Source organism: Engystomops pustulosus, chromosome 1, assembly GCF_040894005.1.
Source record: "Engystomops pustulosus chromosome 1, aEngPut4.maternal, whole genome shotgun sequence".
NCBI classification, from domain to species: Eukaryota; Metazoa; Chordata; class Amphibia; order Anura; family Leptodactylidae; genus Engystomops; species Engystomops pustulosus.
This window is the reverse complement of record NC_092411.1, coordinates 75,013,358-75,034,920: the sequence shown is the minus strand read 5'-3', so window position 1 is coordinate 75,034,920 and position 21,563 is coordinate 75,013,358. Positions and strand designations below refer to the sequence as shown.

Genomic DNA, 21,563 nt, shown 5'->3' with positions numbered 1-21,563 from the left:
CAGAAATGGAGAGCCATTCCAGTCATTACTATATTTTCTCACCTAAACATGGACAGCTGTACGGAATTGATAATAATGGAGCTGTCCCCAACTTTCCAAACCTTCAAACGTAACCTGAAACTCATCTGTTCAAGATTGCCTAAAACACATATTGACTGCTCTGCTCCCTCACCTCATGTTTCCATCTACGTTCCCATATAGATTGTGATCCCTCACGGGCAGGGTCCTCCTCCCACTTGTTCCAGATCTCTGTAGCTTTTGTATTTTGTACTTGCATTTGTACTTGTCTTAATGTAATGTATCTGGACCCCTTATGGAACGGCATAATAGAATTAATGGTGCTCTATAAATAATAATAATAGTAGGTGGTACATGACTGAGGTGGGTCAAAGACTAGCTGTGATTGTGATTGTAGCACATCAGATCAGAATCTGAATGCAGGAGGGAAGTCATATTACAAGAAACTCCAAAACATGGAAGAGTCAAAGTATTAAAGCAGGTCTGTGGGATACTAACATTGTAGGACCTGAGCATATGGGCAGCATCACGCCAGGGGTTGGTCAGGGACACTAACACTTTGACACAAGAAATGGAACATGCTGATGGGTTAAAAATCAAGGAAAGAAATCTCCGGACAGGAAACCATAAACATATTTGAAAACAGTGATATGTTCTGCTATATGGTTTGAAAAGGTGGTATTTTCATTTTAACTCTTGGATTATGAACTGGCTTAAGAATTATTAGTTCTTGGTTCATGTTAAATGTTACTTTTTAGTTATTACCGTCAGTAATTGTGTTTTTCTATAGATAGCCGCAGTACAAAGTTTACTTTCTCAGGTTTGGCAGCCTGGAATGATATTCTGTATATAAACTACATTATCTGCCTCGGACAATATGTCAACACCTGGTTGGAAAAAAAATCCAGTCTGACACTTTTCTCACTGTCTGGGGAGTGAGCTCCTGCCTGATCCTGGATGTATATTACTTTTATTGGAAGTGTCTGTGGAGTATCTCTGCAAGGGATGTTCATTAGAGATGAGCGAACATGCTCGTCCGAGCTTGATGCTCGTTCGAGCATTAAGGTACTCGAGACGGCTCGTTGCTCGGACGAGTATTTCCCCCGCTCGAGATCGAGCATTTAATTAAAAAAACACAGTGAAGAACAATGAAGAATAGAATAAAAACAGTGACCACAGTGAACACAGGATCATTTAAGTGAAAAACACAGTAAAGAACACAGTGAAGAATAGATTACAGATGTTCGGCACATCTGCTTACTTGTCGGGAGATACGCGCGGAACCGTGCGAACAAAATAGTATGTGAAGAACAATATATATGTGTGAAGAAGACATTGCAGAACACGGTGAGCAGGACAGAGACAACGAGGAGCAGCACAGAGACACCGGGGAGCAGCACAGAGACACCGGGGAGCAGCACGAAGACATGGGGCAGCGGCAGCACGAAGACATGGGGCAGCGGCAGCACGGAGACATGGGGCAGCGGCAGCACGAAGACATGGGGCAGCGGCAGCACGAAGACATGGGGCAGCGGCAGCACGGAGACATGGGGCAGCGGCAGCACGGAGACATCAGGTAGCGGCACGGAGCAGCACGGAGACATCGGGGCACGGAGACATCGGGGCACGGAGACAGCGGGGCACAGAGACAGCGGGGCACAGAGACAGCGGGGCACGGAGACAGCGGGGCACAGAAACAGCTGGGCACGGAGACAGCGGGGCACGGAGACAGCGGAGCACGGAGAGAGCGGGGCACGGAGAGAGCGGGGCACGGAGAGAGCGGGGCACGGAAACAGCTGGGCACGGAAACAGCTGGGCACGGAGACAGCGGGGCACAGAGACAGCGGGGCACGGAGACAGTGGGGCACGGAGACAGCGGGGCACGGAGACAGCGGGGCATGGAGACAGCGGGGCACGGAGACAGCGTATCTCCCGACAAGTAAGCAGATGTGCCGAACATCTGCAATCTATTCTTCACTGCGTTTTTCACTTAAATCATCCTGTGTTCACTGTTTTTATTCTATTCTTCACTGTTCTTCACATCTGCTAACTTGTCGGGAGATAATATACGCACGGAACAGTGAAGAATAGATTGCAGATGTTTGCATACATCTGCTAACTTATCAGAAGACATTCTTTTTCAATTAAATAACACATTTTATTCCCGAACCATGGTCCCTTTGAAAAATGCTCGGGTCTCCCATTGACTTCAATGGGGCTCGTTACTCGAAACGAGCACTCGAACATCTGGAAATGTTCGGCTCGAGTAACGAGCACCCGAGCATTTTAGTGCTCGCTCATCTCTAATGTTCATGATAAAGAACTGCAGCCATGTCATTTTTACTCATTGTTTACTCTACTCTAATGATTTGTAGGGATTTTACTGTCACACGTGTAACAATGAACCATACAATTACCACCATCACCATTGTATTTGCTTATGTATGCAAATGGTAAGTTCAAAATATCCCTTCTTTTGACGCTAACATGGACATTTCAAAAGCAATGGTTCTGCTGTCAGATTTCCATCCTGGTAATAAATATAAGTATTTGGCAGAAGGCTTAGTACATTATTTCAAACTTTTACAACTCACAACAGACAATGGGGCAGATTTACTTACCCGGCCCATTCGCGATCCAGCGGCGCGTTCTCTGCGCTGGATTCGGGTCCGGCCGGGATTTATGATGGTAGTTCCTCCGCCGTCCACCAGGTGACACTGCTGCGCTGAAGTCCGCTGGAATGCCTCGAAATACACCAGCCTATCCTGGATGAAGGTGAGTGAAATTTTCGCGACACAATTTTTTTTTAAAATGCGGCGGTTTTTCGTCGGGTTTTCGCTCGGCCACGCCCCCGATTTCCGTCGCACGCATGCCGGCGCCGATGCGATGCGCCAATCCGATCGGGTGCACCAAAATCCCGGGGCAATTCAGGTACAATCAGCGCAAATCGGAAATATTCGGGTAACACGTCGGGAAAACGCGAATCGGGCCCCTAGTAAATGACCCCCAATACGTTATATTATACTACCTTGAATTGTATTCTAGTATCTGTTGATCAAATGCAATTTATAAAACGTTCACATGCTGCAACAAAACACTTCCTCTTCTCCACCAAGAGAAGGAAGGAAGACCGGTCCACCAAAAATAGAGAAAAATGTCAAGAGGAAGCAGGAAATTAGCGTCTCTGAAGCACAGCTTACCAGATCTGAAAAAATATGTTAAGATCCTCCCACTCCCCTTCCAAGCGCTGGAGGGAGAGGCTGATGCTTAATTTCCTGCTGACATTAGAAGGTAGGGAGACCATGTGATACTGCTTTTTAGCTAGTAGCAGAGCTTTATGTCTGCTGCTCTGTCGATCCAGAAGACTCATGCAAAGAATAGGAATGGCAGAAGTACTTAACTATTCCTTATCAGTCCCTACATCCCAGACCCTGCACCTCAGTCTGTAACACAAATAACTATGCTCCTATTCAGCTCCCTGCACCAGTCTCTTCTCTACAGGAGAAAGAGACAAGAGGTTAGTCTCTGTCCACTTCAATGGTGCTGAGGAAGATTTCTGACAAGTAGCTTAGAACAGAAAAAAATCTATAATTTTCTGCTTGTTTGAAACAGATTTAGGTAAACATGATTATCTACACTTTAGACATTATGTGGTAAACCATACAGGGGGAGAAGGCATTAATTAAAAGTACAATATAGGTCATGGATATTACAGAATATTAGTTCATGATTTTGTAAATATGTGCTTGAATTTAGATGTTCCTATGCAGAACACAGGTCAAAGCTCATTAAGAAATAAGTCCCTATGATACTTTAAGTATGACTTCACATGAAATAATATTTGCACATCCTTTATGGGGTTCCAATAGTGGGACAACTTTAACATTTCAGCTGGAAATGATACATCATGGGACTCATCTAACAGAATCAAGGACTTTTTATCAAAACTTTATCCATCCTGTAGTCCTACAGTAAAGTCATCAATATAACATCATAGCATGACTGTAGTTTTCTTTCAGGCGTATTATTAACACATATTTGACAATGAATGCTGATATAGCTGGACCTATTTCCTATTTTTTAGAAAAGAGAAGATTAAAGACAATTGGCTTTTCTATTATGCTCCCTACAAAGCAATGACAACTCTGAATAGTTTTCCCACCATGGCACCTTGAATTTTCTTTGTTATGAACATAGTCATCTTCCTCATGGTTATTATCGTAATATTTTTCATGACTTTCTGAATAAACGCCACCCACTGCTCCAGTCTTTAAAATATGCACATGCACAATGCTATAGCAATAGACATAATGTGGCATTTTTATCAGATTGCTGTGATTGCACCCAACAATGGTTTAGAATAATTATAATACTTCTCACAGGATATTGTTATATGATGGGTGAGATATAATACAATGGCTACAAAATCTTAAAATACAGAACTCATCTGAACAGCCAGAGAATGCCAAACCAAAGTATGTATAATGAATGCGTCACTGTACTTACATTGTTACATATTTCATTAAAGTGAGTCTCACACCTTGAAAAATCTGGAGAATCTGAAGTTTTTTATAGCCGAGGAAGAGATAAGCAAATTCACATATATTTTATTATAAAAAATTTAGTATAACATATATATATATATATATATATATATATATATATATATATATCTTCTCATTGAGGCCATTGGAGTCTGGTGGTCCTACTCAGGGACAGATAGTGTTGCCTTTATACACTCAGAGGTTAATATTAACCAGTGATAGGTCCCCACTTAGGTCCCAGGTTTACATCAGCAATTGAGTAGTTACACAAAAAACAAAAAGTATAAAGCAATCTGATTAGCTCAGTTCAAACCTGTGTTTGGTAGGTTACGTTTCCCCTTTCCTTTATAAAATAGCAGAAAAAATAGTGCAGAAGCCAGCGTCTTTTTTCTGCCATAATAATGGATGTATAACAAAAGGCTACTTACTATGAAGCCAATGGGGAACGGAAGGTGAATGGAGATTTTCTGTTGACCTTCCATTTATTATTTTCTTCAAATGGGGAGTATAACAGAAAAACCTTTTTTGCTTTTAAAAATATATTCCTTATAATTTATTGAAAATCTATGAAAATCAATAAAATAATGTGATGGTAAACCAAAGAGGCCAAAGGCTAGAAATTAGGAAAAGGAGCCTTCCCTTATTATAATAATAATAATAATAATAATAATAATAGTATTTGTCAAGTAAGGAATTGCATTGCAAGGTTGAATTGCCAGCCTTCCCCCTCTCCGCTATGAATAAAGAATATTGAAGTTTTTAAGGACGCTGGAGTTCCCTAATTTTTCTATCTGGTTATCAGTCGGATATTCCAAGCAGCCTGTGACAGACCATGTGAACACAACAAGTTAAGCGTGCACCTCCTTTTTCACTTTGATATGTGTTTTTTCATACACTTTCACAATTGTTGACTGACCAATTATGTCATCAGGCTCCATACAGATATGCATACATGGCCTGGCCAAGCAGTGTATGGAAATGGGAGAAGCGATAATCCATTTCCTGCAGTTTTTATCGCTGAGGATGAAAGATCTGACCAAATTAAATGCAATTTCCTAATTATTTTCTCCACTGAGACCAATGGACTCCCAGTTCTTAGAAATACAGGCAGTCCCCGGGTTACATACAAGATAGGGTCTGGAGGTTTGTTCTTAAGTTGAATTTGTATGTAAGTCGAAACTGTATATTTTATAATGGAAGTTTTAGACAATTTTTTTTCTTTTGCCCCAGTGACAATTGGAGTTTCAAAATTTTTGGTGTAATTGGACCAAGAATTATCAATAAAGCTTCATTACAGACATCTTACAGCTGATCATTGCAGTCTGGGACCATAGTAAAGCATCCAGAGAGCTTCACCAGAGGTCACATGGGGCAGAGGGGTCCGTCTGTAACTATGGGTTGTCTGTAAGTCGGGTGTCCTTAAGTAGGGGACCGCCTGTAATGCCAAATTCACTAAGATTTATGTGTTTAGTTGATACGCGCCTAGTGTTGCTGAAGACATATTGTGATAATACATATATATAAATTAATTGTCTTTTATCCAGTATCCCAGTGTGCAAAACTTCTGATACTCTAACACTTGCTTTTAGGATATAGATTATCTGCATCTATAATTAATTCTCAGGGGGGAGGAAAATATTAGGACTTATGCACATGGCAGAATAATTTGTATAGAGACTCTACAGAGAGCCACTAAGGATCTGTAAATCTGAGCCATATATATATATATATATATATATATATATATATATATATATATATATGTATATATAGTGGCTCAGCCACTAAGGATCTGTAAATCTGAGCCATATATATATATATATATATATATATATATATATATATATGTATATATATGGCTCAGATTTACAGATCCTTAGTGGATCTCTGTAGAGTCTCTATACAAATTATTCTGCCATGTGCATAAGTCCTAATATTTTCCTCCCCCCTGAGAATTAATTATAGATGCAGATAATCTATATCCTAAAAGCAAGTGTTAGAGTATCAGAAGTTTTGCACACTGGGATACTGGATAAAAGACAATTAATTTTACTATAGTATGCAAACAGCTATTATTTCTGACCTATATACATATAACAAACAGACATTTTTAAACTATATAGACTTAAATTTGTGAAAAGGAGAATAGACTGCAATGTATAATTTACATTTCATACTTTCAGAAATGAGAAATGGCTGACATTTATCAAAGCGAGCAAAACTGGACAAATGATTTTTTGCTACATAACCTAAAATGAGACAGAAGAGCACTTCACAGAAAGGACAGAAGTCAGAGTCACTTAAAGGTGATGCTTCTAACGACTAAGTTAGAAATCATCTAGGAAAGCTGTTAATCTGCAATACAACATGATGGGAGAGCACAAAAGCTTGAAAGGTCATCGTCCATTGTTAAAAATGAGAGCTGTTGACTTTAAATCACTTTTTGTTCTCTTTTCTGCGCCTTTCATGGAATTCTATCTTTTTGATAGAAATAGCATATTATTACTTCCCAATTCTCTCATGAAGACGTTTCTTTAACTTATTTTTTTCCTGCATCCAGTACAGAAATGATAATTCCAAATGAACAAGTGCACGGCCTCTTGAGAGAAGGTAACTGTACAAGACAAATGTCTTAGTAGGAGGAAAGTGAATTTTTCTGAAAGAAGAAGTCTCATGGGTGATCACAAAATTAGTAATAGAAGTTTCCTTGATACCTCTGCAATATCCTAGAATTCTATATATAAATGTAGTTTCTGCAAAGATTTGGAAGTGGAAGATGTGGGCCATTCACTAGGGAAATATTTGCACATCTGTAATGTCTGTTACACAAAAATATCCTTCATGGGACCAAAATTGACGAATCCCTTTTAAGAAAACATGAGTAAGGGGCAAAATGTCGATTTATGGCATTCTTACTTCTGATATATATAACTATGTGTACAAATTACTGCTGCTAATAAGCTATCGTACATATTTGACTAGGTATACCTTATTTGCCCATTGCTACAAAAATGACAAACCCATGTACCTGCATAGCGTTCCTAAGTATTGCAGCAGCAATGTTTTTTTATGCAGAGTACACATATTTGGCCTTATTGCATTCAGAAAGAGTATTTTTTGAGGGGATAGAATTTGAGGAAATTTTAATTATTTGTACTCTATTTCTGTGTATATTTCTCGGAATGGTTCTTAGCAGGTAGTGTGCAGAGTAGTCATAAGGCTGTGTTGTATAGGTCTATCTGTGTAACTGTGCATAGATATATGTACAGGCGGTCCCCTACTTAAGGACACCTGACTTACAGACAACCCATAGTTACAGACGGACCCCTCTGCCCACTGTGACCTCTGGTGAAGCTCTCTGGATGCTTTACTATAGTCCCAGACTGCAATGATCAGCTGTAAGATGTCTGTAATGAAGCTTTATTGATAATTCTTGGTCCAATTACACCAAAAATTTTGAAACCCCAATTGTCACTGGGGCAAAAGAAAAAAAATTGTCTAGAACTTCCATTATAAAATATACAGTTTCGACTTACATACAAATTCAACTTAAGAACAAACCTCCAGACCCTATCTTGTATGTAACCCGGGGACTGCCTGTATATGTAAGTGTAAGTAATATCCTGTGTGTATAGGTTACTGTAACTGTAATGCATGTTAGTGTGGATGTGAACGTAAAATTTATATTGAATTTATTTGTCAGGCTAGGGTCACAACTGTGTTTTACAGCAAGTAAATGGGGAAAGACGTTATATTTAGATTCTGTGTCCTGATTAGCTAGTGATAAGAAATGCATGAGTGCTCAGTAATGATGAGTGGGCTGGCCAATATTTGGGCTTGACGAGTTTGTCCAAATATGGGGGGAAATTTGGTTCGGGGCCCAAACCTCAGCCCAAACCCCATTGAAATCAATGGGGACCCAAATGATAACACCCAAAAAAGGCTGTAAAATTGGGTAGTAAAGGTTAGAAGGCTGAAAAAGAGTGGTAATACCAGTTGACAGTTGTCCTGACAAAAATGGGCTAGGGAAAGTACTTAAAAATAACATATAAAAACTGTAATAAACACAAAGACATTATAATAAAAACATAATGTCAGACGGGAACTCCCCAAGTAGTACATCCACTAATTTGCACTTGAACTCTTCATTTTTGTCTCACAGTCTACTAGTGGAATAAAGGATGCTACGCTATCCCTGTAGCTTGAATCCATCAGGGTGGTCACCTAGTAATCTGATCTGATGATTAACAGGGCAACCTGGGTATTGTTGCTCAGGCATTGGAGTGTATAGTGGCTCATGTGAGCCAGGCTAACCATTGGCAAGGACAAGCTACGTGTTTTCTCCTCCTCTACACGCTCCATTGATTTCCATGAGCTGCTACAGGTGTCCTGCAAAAGTGTCCAAAAGAAACCCACTGGGGCAACCCACCAAGCCAACCATGTGAAGACTGACCTGACATGAGTTCCTCCTTTTCTTCCTACTAAGACAAAATTACATGCCCAAAAGTGGCAAATGGTCTTCAATAATATGAATGTCTATTAATATGAATATGACTGTATGTCTAATACATGTTTCACTTCAAGCTTAACTCCTTACCGACATGTCACATGTCAGCTGCTGGTGTATAGAGAGGGCAGTGCCCTGTCCATACAAGGTAGGTATTTGCTGCATATTGCAGCAAACACCCACCATCAACAACAGCAATCAGTGCTAGCACCGAGAGCAGGTGTTAACTCCTTGATTGCCATCTAGGGTTAAAGTACCCTAAGGAGTCTAAAAAATAGTTGCAAAAAATGTAAAAAGATGGGGATAGTAGCTCTGACATAGGCATCATCGGTGCTGACCATATTGGTGGTATATTTGAAGCAGTGCAGCATTGAACAAATTTCCCTCATGGCATAAGTAAAGTGGAATTCCACCTAGTGGTACCTCACATATGAGGCAGTGGGCAGGCAGGACAAAGTTTGTTTGAAGTGCAGATAAAGTGGTTATGGAAAGTATTGAGATCCCTTAAAATGTATCACTCTTTGTTTCATTGCAGCCAATTAATACATTTGTTTTATTAATGTACACTCTTCACTCCATCTTGACAGAAAAAAACTAAATTGTAGATATTTTTGCTAATTTATTAAACAAGAAAAACTGAAAATATCACATTGTCATAAGTATTCAGACCCTATGCTCAGTATTGAGTAGAAGCATCTTTGAAGCTAGTACAGCCATGAGTCTTCTTGGGATTGATCCAACAAGTTTTTCACACCTGCAATCTTTTTTCCTGCAGATCCTCTCCACTTCCCTCAGGTTGGATGATGAACGTTGATTGACAGCCATTTTCAAGTCTCTCCAAAGATGCTCAATTAGGTATAAGTCAGAGCTCTGGCTGGGCCAGTCAAGAATGGTTCTGAAGCCACTACTTTGTTATTTTAGCTGTGTGCTTAGGTTCATTGTCTTTTAGGAAGGTTAACTTTTGGCCCAGTCTAAGGTCCAGAGCACTCTTCTGGAAAAGGTTTTCATCCAGGATTTCTCTGTTCTTGGCCTTGTTCATCTTACCTTCAAATAAAATCAGTTGTCCTGCCCCTGCAGTTGAAAAACATAATGCATAAAGCATAATGCTGCCACCAATATGTTTGGGATTGTATTTGGCAGGTAATAAGCATTGCCTGATTTTTCCCACACATACTGCTTAGAACTCACACCAAAAAGTTCAATCTCTGTCCCAAAATACCAGAGAATCTTATTTTATATAGCCTTGGAGTTCTTCATGTGTTTTTTTTGCAAACTGTAAGCAGGCTTTCATATGTCTTGGAAGGGAAGTCTTCCGTTGGCACAAAGTGCAATAGTGGAGAGCTGCAGTGATCCATGGAGCTTAGCAACAGTGATCTTGGGGTTCTTCTTCATCTCTCTCACCAATTCACCCATGATTGCCTAGTTTGGCTGCACCGCCAGGTTGAGGTAAATTTGTGTTCACCCCAAACTTCTTCCGTTCAAGGATTATGGAGGTCACTGTGCTCCTAGGAACCTTGAGTGCTACAGAAATTATTTTTTCTAACCATGGCCAGATCTGTGCCTTGCCACAATTTTGTCTCTGAGCTCCTTGGATTGTTCCTTAGAAATCATGAATCTCATGTGCTCTGACATGCGCTTTGAGGTCTTATATAGACATGTGTGTGTCCAATCACTTTAATTAAACACATCTGGACTCAAATGAAGGAGTAGAACTATCCCAAGGAGGATCAGAATGAAATGGAAAGCATGTGAGTTAAAAATGAGTGTCACAGCAAAGGGTTTGAATACTTATGACCATGTGAGATTTCAGTTTTTCCTGTTTAATAAATGATCAAAAATACCTACATTTCAGTTTTTTCCTTTGAACCACCAGGTTCAGTACAAGGCAAGAGAGTTGCTTGTACACGGCTCAGCCCAAGGCTACTTGTCTGGCTTAAGGTTCAGGGGCAGCAACCACTCATCTGTCTGCTCCTATATATACCATTCCACAGTTAGACCAGGTGGCGTATGGTCTTTCCACCCAGACAGATGAGTTTCAGAAAGGCTTGCTTTCATTTCTCGATGGCTTCGTTAAAACTGTTGGTATGCTTTGCGCTTACTGGCTTAAGAAGCAGTAGAGGAGGACGCTGAATAGGAGGAGACAACTGGAGGCAAGAATGTGAGCCAAAGTGACTCTGCACCAGCTGTCACTACATTATCCCATTGAGCAGTTAAGAATATGTAAACCAATGCTTACTCTTGTCAGTTTTGCAGTGCACCTTGGGACTAGTGACATTGGGCAGTGCACACCTTATTTTATCCACAACGTGTTGGTGCAGGGTGGGGACATCCTGCTTTGTAAAGTAGTGCAGGCTGGGAACTTCATGCTGTGAGACAGCTGCCGCCATGAGATCTATAAAGCTGCCCATTACCACCAGCCTGAATGGGAATATCCTATGTCTCTATTTGTGTGATTGAAAGCTGAATGAATGGTGTTTACAGGATTGGTTATTGTGATGATGGTGCTGCTGGTGATTGGATCACATCCTTCCTTTATGGTGAGACAGGTGGCCTAGTCACTCGGGAGGCAGTGGTACAGACTGAACTGAATATTTATAAAACTGCTAGTGTGAAGCAATGCTGATGCAAATACTTCTAAGACTGGTAGTGTGAGGTAACACAGGTGCAAATACTTCTAAGACTGGCAGAGAGTGGAAACATTGAGGCAAATAAGTCCAGGACTGGTAGTGTAAGCTAACACTGATGCAACTAGGTCAAAGACTAGTAGTGTGATGTAACACTGATGCAAATACCTATGAGACTGGCAGTGTGAGTTAAAACAGTCACAAATAGGTCTAAGATTGATGCAAATACTTCTAACGCTGTTAAGTAACACTGATGCAAATACTTCTAAGACTGGTAGTGTGAGGTAATACTGATGCAAACACTTCCAAGACTGAAAGTGTGAGGAAACACTGACACAAATAGGTATAAGACTGGTAGTATAAGTTAAAACTGATGCAAATAGGTCTAAGATGGGACCTGAGTGAATTTGGCCCCCCCACCTTGTTCAAATCAAACAAAATTGGTGTCAAATGTTTGTGCTACATTTGTGCTGGTTTGTGCAGCAGAATTTTTTTGTTTGTGGGGCTATAGTTTTTGAGATTTTAATGAAAGTTTCCAGAGGTCATCAGAGGTCAACTAGCCCCCCCCCCACATTGCCCAAATCAAACAAAACTGGTGCCGAACAATTCTGCTACGTTTGTGCTGGTTTGTGCTGCGCACATTTTGTGCTGCTTTTGTTTTGAATATATGCACAAAAAGTTCAAAAGTTCAAGCAGCCGCCCCACATTAACCGAATCAACCAAACTGGTGTCAAATGTTAGTGCTACGTTTGTGCAGCAAAAATTTTTGTTTGTGCCGCTATTATTTTTAAAGTATGTTCAGGTGTTTGAAGTGTTTAGGATGAACTGGTAAAAAACAAACCTAGTGACACTACCCTGGTTTGATCACCAGGGGGAGCTAGCAAACACATTGTACTTTGGAAGAAATGAACTCTGATGACCTCCGCAAAAAAGTATGAATATATAAAAAATTATAGCGGCTCAAACGAAAATTTTGTCTGCACAAACCAGCACAAACGTAGCACTATTGTTTGACACCAGTTTTGTTTGATTTGGGCAATGTGGGGGGGCTGGTTGACCTCTGATGACCTTTGGAAACTTTCATTAAAATCTTAAAAGCGATAGTGGAACAACCGAAAATTTCTGCTGCACAAACCAGCACAAACGTAGCACAAACGTTTGACACCAATTTTGTTTGATTTGAACAAGGTGGGGGGGCCAACTTCACTCAGGTTAAGATGGGTAGTGTAACACTCACACAAATAGGTATAAGACTGGTAGTATAAGTTAGCACTGATACAAATAGGTCTAAGACTGGTAGTGTGAAGTAACACTTTAAGATATTGCTTGATGATGGTGGACCAGAAAATTGTACGGAGACTTCCCCTTTATGATATTACTGGATGATTCTGTAAACAATAATAGTACTATGACAGGCTCTGCAATATATCAGACGATCAGTACCTTAATGCAGTTCTTCAGAGCGCCCTGAAAATGGCAATTTTTACAGATTTCCACCTGTTCCAAATTAATGCAGCCTCCTCCTAAAAGGACAACTGTTGAGAAGTCCGTGTCTGTTTGGATGACTCTATAAAGAGTAGAAACATCTCCCTAACTCTGTCTCCTGTCTCTACTCCTGTCTCCAATGGCAGCTGCCTGGCCAATCACAAGCATGCACACACAGGATATGCTGTGGTTGCTAAATAACTGCAATATAGTGAATTATTTGCTCAACAGTCATGTAACCTGTTGTTTGGCCTGCCGACCCACTTCAGGAGAAGCTGTGGATGATTTTACAAGTAGGGCTGATTGATGTACCAGGCTCTATCTCAGGCTAGGAAGACATCAACCTCATCATAAAAGTATCCTTGAAATTGTTGTCAAAGGATCTTTCCAGAGCCTATTTTTTGTCAGGTAACTTTAGAGTTACACTTTAATTATTATTAGTGTTAATCTAGTAGCTCAACTGTATAGACATCCACAGTAAAAAATGGATATAACATTTTTGGAGACCTCTTTTTTAGTTATGGAGAAAAGTACATAAGGCAGATAACGTTGTTGACTTTGGCAGCAGCATGTGAATTTTATAGAGATCTGAAAGTAGGTCTGAAACTTCCCCAAGTAACTCATCATTAAACATGCATTTGAATACATATGGTAATGACTTCATAATCCCTATGATTAAATTACAGTCTGCCAGCTATGAGAAGGGCAGCCAGAGTCTTTTAAATTGTATTCCCAATGCAACACAATGTGCCATGTACAAAAGACTGGTTCGTATTAGCAATGCTACTACATCATCATATCAATATAAAAAAAAGCCAAAAAGCTAAGATCTTTTTGGACTATGGGAATAAGTATCTTTCTTCTACTTTTACTTTATCATATGGAAAAATGCCCAAAAATGTGGGATCCAAAAATATTCTACAATGATGTCATCACTTTCTTCTAAGATTATTGTTTCTAGTTTTACATTACGGTCTAAATGATTAGACACGCATGGGACATGCTTAATGAAATGAAGTAAATCAAGGAAATCACAGTTTAGAGATAATAAAGAAATGGAAATCTAATCACTATGGTATGAATACTATTTAAGGGCTGAAGATTTTCAAGAAGAAATTTTAACTTTTATTTGTGCAATTTGTTTTGTGCAGCACATAGCACCATTCTCTCTGACTATAAAATATACTAGTTATAATTTCTCGTAAGGTAATGCTTATTAGAAAGCATTACTAATGGATTCTTGGAATTGTGCACTGTATGTTGGATTTATATGGGGGAATTTGTCACTTTAATTATTTTAAGTTTTATAAGAACCATATAGAGCTTACACTAAAAACAGTAAATCATTGATGCTAAATATTAGCATATAACTCAGAAGCTTCTGCAAATGTTCATCATTTGAAACCCCCAAACACACCAAATGGCATTTTCTAAGTAGTTATTGTTTTTCCAGGTCTACTGTACCACTGGCATATTTTTCCCATCATGATCTGCCTTTTTAGCTACCTTATATTTAGATTGAAAGTCGGGTTGTGAGAATGAAATGATTATATGCCAGTTCCCACAGTGCGGTGATATTTTAGAATATCTATTTTTATTTCTGTTGTTCAACCTTATGTCCTAGATGTAGAGCTATATTTTGACACAAATGAGACCCCTGGCAACATATCTCTACTGAAGCCAATCACTGTGACCTTTCTAAGGAAAAGCTCTTACCTATCAAAAAACACTAATCATAGATTCACAACATATATATGTAATCCAAGATGATCAAAAGACTTGAGCCATATCCTGCTGCTCCATAGACCCAAGCAACCTTGCCAGTATAGAATTATGGGGGATTTCTGTTTGATGAGAAGACATCCATATTTCATAGCAGAACCCTTACAAAATACAGCTGTTGCAGAATCTCAATGAGGATGAGCCAGATCGGCAAACTAAATTTGCAGAATGAGGGCTCTCAATTTACACAAAACATTATTTTTAAAAAATACAAATAATAACGCTTGCCTTAATGTATGTGTTAACATTGCATTAACAAACGCATTTGTTAACAGCTGTTTAATTAGGCAAATCTCTCTTCAGCTGTTGCAATGCATTTTTAAACGCATGCGCTAAAAGCGACATGTGACCGCAACCTCACTCTGAATTACTGAGCATTCCAAGTTGCCAACCAGATGCATTCAATAGCCCAGGTGTTCAATCATTTCACACTCATGGATGGCCTGCTACCTAGACTTCAGTAAATGTTCGGTGTCACTGCGTACGTTATAGTTTGTGTGACAGCAGAACGCATAGACGTGCATCTGCCGGCCCGGACGATAGAAAAGGGATGCCAGGGGTCAGCACTTGAGGGTGAGTACTAGCTTTTCTTTTTTAAAGGGGCTTTCTGTTGGGCATTATATTAATGGGGGCACTCTGCTGGGCATTATACTTATAGGGGCATTCTGCTGGGCATTATATTAATGGGGGCACTCTGCTGGGCATTATACTTATAGGGGCAATCTGCGGGGCATTTAAAGGAAACCTACCACTTGAAGTGGCAGGTTTCCGATGGCAATACCGGGCACCAGCTCAGGGTGAGCTGGTGCCGGAGCTTATTTTAGTTAGTGGTATCGCGGTTTAAAACACTTTTTAAACTTTATAGCCGGCGCAGGCAGGTACGCGCTCGGCGCTTACCATGCGCGCGGCTCTCATTCACTTCCTATGTAGCCGCGCGCACGGTAGATGTACATGCCTGCGCCGGCTATAAAGTTTAAAAAGTGTTTTAAACCGCGATACCGCGGTTTAAAACACTAACTAAAATAAGCTCCGGCACCAGCTCACCCTGAGCTGGTGCCCGGTATTGCCATCGGAAACCTGCCACTTCAAGTGGTAGGTTTCCTTTAACCTATGCAGACACTTTTCTGGGCATTAAACTTATTGGGGTACTCTGTTGGACATTATACTTATGGGGGCACTCTGCTAGACATTATACTAATGGAGGCATTCTGCTAGACAATATACTAAGGGGAGTACTAGCTGGACATTATACTTATGGGGGCACTGTGCTGGACATTATACTAATGTGGGGGCGCTTTGCTGGACATAATACTAATAAGAACACTCTGCTGGGCATAATACTAATGGGGGCACTCTGCTGGACATTATATTAATTGGAGGAGCTGGACATTCATGAGGGGAGACTACTGGACATTATTTTGATGAAGGAAAACAACTGGACATTTTATTGATGAGGGAAGACTACTGAACCTTTTATTAGAGAGTAGTGGTTGCATTTCCCATCTTAGGCTTATACTGGTGTCAATTTTTTTGTGTGTTAAAATTTCCATTTTTTTGTGTTAAAATTCGGTACCTCGGCTTATACTCGGATCGGCTTATAATTGAGTATATATGGTAAGATACCTAACTTTTCAAATTCAGCAATGAAATTGGTGGAATATATATGTAAAATAGTACAGTATTGTGAGTTGACTGTACCAGTGCCAACAAATTAATAGAATTTTTATACCATAGTACCTTCACTCCAGGTATCAGAATTCCATGTGTGCACAGAACTTTGGATCGAGATGGATTAATGCTTGTGTCAATCCATTCATTATTGTTCTATTGTACAGAGCATTTTCTTCCATTTAATGTCCTAACAATGGGCCTTGTAATTATATATTCCGATAAATGGACTTAATAAGTGCGTTTTTTTTTTGTTTTTTCTTTTTACTGCTGACCTTGTACCTCTTACATGATAAAATTGTTAAATATGTATCCATGCAATTTCTACCATTCTAAAAGAACATGAAGTATTTAGAAACAAAAAACTCTAACAGGTATTCCACCACATTATCATTAATGGCACTGTTATTTTTGTAGAAAATAGTATATAATTTTGAAAAAATCTGAAATGTGTTCTTACCGTGACTGGAACAACCTGCATTAGAATGGCGAAGTTAGTGAGATGATTGCAGCGACAAACACTGTAATTCAAGGATCCTTCTACACGAGCACATCCTTCACTGGACCAAACACCAGAACCAGAGCTATGAGAAAATATTATTTACTATATAACAGTCATAATGAAAAGATCCCTAAAGATAAGAAATTCTTAATATGTGCAAAAGGTTTAAATTTTTTTGTATTATGTAATTATATATTGTAGATCAACTCTGTCCTTGTATCTATAGATGGAAATAGAAAATACGAAAAAAATGGAAATCAACACAAATCTCTGTGAATAATACACAGAAACAATAATGACTAGTTAAAGATTGACCATCAGTATTTAATATCTGCCAATATTACAAAGCAGGTTATCAGGCCTAACCCTTTCAAGACCAAAAGTCACTACAGTTTTGTTCTGCTCTTCTTCGGGACAGATTCACATTTCACAACAATTTTTACTGTATATACTGAAGTATAAGCCGACCGAGTATAAGCCGAGGCCCCTAATTTTAGCACAAAAAACTGGAAAAACCTATTGACTTGAGTATAAGCCGAGGGTGGAAAATGCATTGGTCACAGCCTCCACATTATTTAGCCTGCCAGCCCCTGCCCCAGTATTTAGCCTGCCAGACCCCTGCCCAAGTATACAGCCTGCCAGCCCTCTGCCCCAGTATACAGCCTGCCAGCCCCCTGCCCCATTCTACAGCCTGCCAGCCCCTTGCCCCAGTATACAGCCTGCCAGCTCCCTTCCCCCGGTATACAGCCTGCCAGCCCCCTGCCCTCTCGGTCAGCAGTTCCCCTGTCCCGTCGGTCGGCAACGCCCCCGTCCCGTCGGCGGCTCACCCGTCCCATCGGTCGACGGCACCCCCGTCCCGTCGGGCAGCGGCTCCCCCGTGGTACAGCTAGTGGATTAAAAAATAAATACATCAAAACTCACCTTTCTGGTGGCCCCCTCAGGTCTTCTGTGCGATCCGCCCGGCAGTAGCTGTGGCGGCAGGTCCGTGCGGCGCACAGCTCTGACGTCAGCGTCTGCCGGCACAGACAATACCATGTGACTTCGCACGGACCTGCCACCGCTGCCGGGCGGATCACACAGAAGACCTGCGGGGGCCGTCGGAAAGGTGAGTTTTGAGTTATTTATCTTTTAAGCCGAGTTTGAGTTTTTCAGCACATTTTTTGTGCTGAAAACCTCGGCTTATACTCAAGTATATACAGTACTTATTTTTTTTCATGACATGTGAGACTTAATTATATTTTTAATAGGCGAATGAGTGCAAATATTACAAAACACACTTTTTTTGTATTTATTCTCATTAAAGCTCACTTTTCAGCAGGTTCAGCTACATATGCGGGAGGTGCATGTACTTCTGCAAGTTGTCAGCTCTGTCTCGATCACCATGGGATTTAGTCACATAATATTGCATAAGAATTGTGTTAAAATCCTTATGGTGAGCTGCATTCAAAACTACACTGCTGACTGTAACTTTAAGGCCCCTTTCACATGGACATTCTGGGGACAGATATCCGGCCACAAATATCTGTCCACATAGATGCCTATAGTGCGGCCGCGGTACAGTTAGCACCATATACATCTTTTTACATATGTACGCCAGGCACCATGCATCCCTATGGAGAGTTGGAGGGGAGAGAAGCGTTCACCCCTTCAACTCTCCAGTTGAACGTGTGCTACACCCAGGTGCAGAACCGGGCGTATCATACATTCATGTGAAGGAAGCCTAACAGTGAATATCTCTGCTTCTGTGGCAACTAGAAGCACAGTTCTGGTACAATGTTAAAAAAGTGATTGTCCACTATAAAGAAAATCTACTTTTTTAGTAGATCCAGAGGTAGATTCCGATAGTTGCCTTATCCCTAAACATGCCTTAATTAGTTAAAGAGGCTTTCCCACAAAGCAAGTTAGGCTCTATCCTCTGTAGGGCCTAACTTGCTGACTGATGGTCATCTCTGTGATGGGACCCCCACAGATCATAGAACAGAGGTCCAATGTACCCACGTCGCAACCCTCATTGCACCACTGAGATGGCCGGAACAGCTACCCTGTTCATTTCAATGGAGCCGATGGACATTGCCAAGTTACCATCACTGAGACCCCCCACCAATCAGCAAGTTGGGCCTAACTTTCCTGTGGATGGGCCTCACTTTCTTCATGGAAAAAACTCCTTTAATAGAAATAAATAAACTTTATTTGATATATATGGTAATTACATGGAGAGGCTACTCAGGGTTTAGAGATCCTGGGGCTATGGCTACTCCATGCTCCAAATAGCCTTTGCAGTGCTGCCCCCTGCATGTCCATGTTGCCCTTGAATGTAGCAGGATGGCCAAAGGCTCAGTGACTCCCAGTGTGTTGCAACTCAGTGAAGCTGGCAGAGGACCAGGGTGTTCTGCACATGCGCAGATCTGCTCTCTAGCCAGCAATGTGCTTGGAGCCAATGCGCCTCTGTGGGTCATGCCGCTGCATTCACAAGAGGTATGGACATGCAGGGAGGGCAGCTCTGCAGAAGATATTCTGGGGGTGGATTAGCCTTTGAAGATAATTTGCGTATATGTAAAATATAGTTTAAAAACAGATACACAGTGATCAGCAATCTACCTCTTGATCTACTAAAAAAAGTAGATTCCAGACAGTAGATTTCCTTTAAAGGACACCAGATGCCTCGGTTCAGTAGATATAGATATTTGAAGTGTTTCCTATGCTGTGTATCACCTGCTTTCCTTTAAAAATTGCATTAAAAGTTGGTATATGTGCACACTGAGAGGTTAAAGACATTTTCTGTGAAATTATGTATTATAGCTTTTTAATTTTTGGTGCTTAAACTAATTAGGCAGAAAATACTGACAAGACGTCATGTCTAAATTGTGTATGTTTTTTAAACCCTTCATCTCTATATATAGTAGGTGTGATCTGCTCAGAGTGAAGAGCTACACACATGTGGTTATTTTCCACTGAATAATGTGTTATGTGGGGAGGGGGAATCATTAGGACTAGCATTTAAGTGCCAGTCGCAATCCCTTGGTACCGCAGCCTGAGAAGGCTTTAATGACCGGGCCATTTTTAACGGTTTGAGGGCCATAACATTTTTATTTTTATTTTGGGTTAAAAGTGGATAAAAGGCTTTATAGTATATATTTTTTTTTAATTTTCAAATTAACTCAAAATGAACATTATTAACGAATTCCGTATTTTCTTTCGCTCATTTTGATATATATTATGTATAGTCTCTGGGAAATGAGGCGACTTTGTAGTGTAGTGGGAGGGATTTATATTGGGAAATGTAAAAGTATTTTTATTAATATTTTTTGCTTGCTTTTACTTTTTTTTCTTTTCTTTCTTCTGTTTTACGGGTAACTGGGGCATCTATTAGAGCCCCCAGGGTCTCGGGGTGTCTTTGACACCTGGAGACTTGGTCTTGCTCCTGTGACTAGCACGGGAGCAGAAGAAAATGTCTAAAATCAGCATCTAAATTAGACTGCAGAGCGATAGCCCCAACTTGAAGCAATCACATGATTAACTACCAATAGATAAAATAAATAATTAAAAAAATGGAACCACATGCACTTATCAGAAACCATATTCTCCACCTGTTATGTCATTAGCAATACAAGTATTCACTACAACAGTCATGTCAAGAAAAATGATGACTGACTTATTACTCACCTGAAATCCAGGAAAGCGCAGTACAGGTGTACAAGGTTACTATTGTTGACGGCTTCTATGTAGAGATGATGAGCCTGCAAAATACACCAAAGCATATAACAAAATAAGTCAAGGATTTACTGTCACCATATTTTAAATTATTGAATTATATGGCCACAAGAAAGTCTTATCATCTGGGTTATCAATATTTTCATCCCCCAAAATCTCTTTATGGCCCTTCAGATGGTCAATGACAACCACCCTGTAAGTACCTGTTCCTGTTTTTCGGCATATTTAGTTGTAAAAAAGCTTATATGTAGTTGTAAACGCTTCTGTCATGAGACATAAAAAATGCTGGATTGGAGGATTTTAACCTAAATAATGCTAACTATTTTAATATCTGACTATCAAAAAAAAGGAAAAATCAGCTGTGTCAGAATTCTCTAAATTTACTTTCTGCACTTCACTTGCTCCTTGGTATTTGCTGGAGCATGGTTATGAAGATCATTCTCCTGGCTGAGTACCTAACCCGAGTGTATTGTTTTGCAGAAGGTTGATTGATGGACAGACCAGCACCCTTTCTCAGAAGGTTAAGTTTGTACATACAGTCTTATGATAATGTTGGAGGACTGCTCCAAATAGCTTTTGGGGTGGTTCTGGTCACACCATATACACTTGTTGGTTCAAATTATCAGTGTCTGCTATTGACTTTGTTTTTCTGTGTCTTTGTGATATTCTGTGATAATCTTCTGTGATTTTGGCTGAAACTTGACGACTCTTCTGCCTTATTA

At 40.2% G+C, this 21,563-nt stretch overlaps 1 protein-coding gene across 2 annotated transcripts in view; it reads right to left on the bottom strand.

Moving 5' to 3' along the window:
* Window positions 1-21,563, bottom strand: part of ADGRD1 (adhesion G protein-coupled receptor D1) — a 430,427-nt gene that overhangs the window by 179,381 nt on the left and 229,483 nt on the right. For both annotated transcript variants that reach the window (XM_072144407.1, XM_072144408.1), the window contains 2 exons: window positions 20,794-20,867; window positions 17,089-17,212 (listed from right to left, as the gene is read on the bottom strand). In XM_072144407.1, coding sequence (XP_072000508.1) covers window positions 17,089-17,212; window positions 20,794-20,867 — 198 coding nt within the window. The remainder of the gene's footprint in view (window positions 1-17,088; window positions 17,213-20,793; window positions 20,868-21,563) is intronic.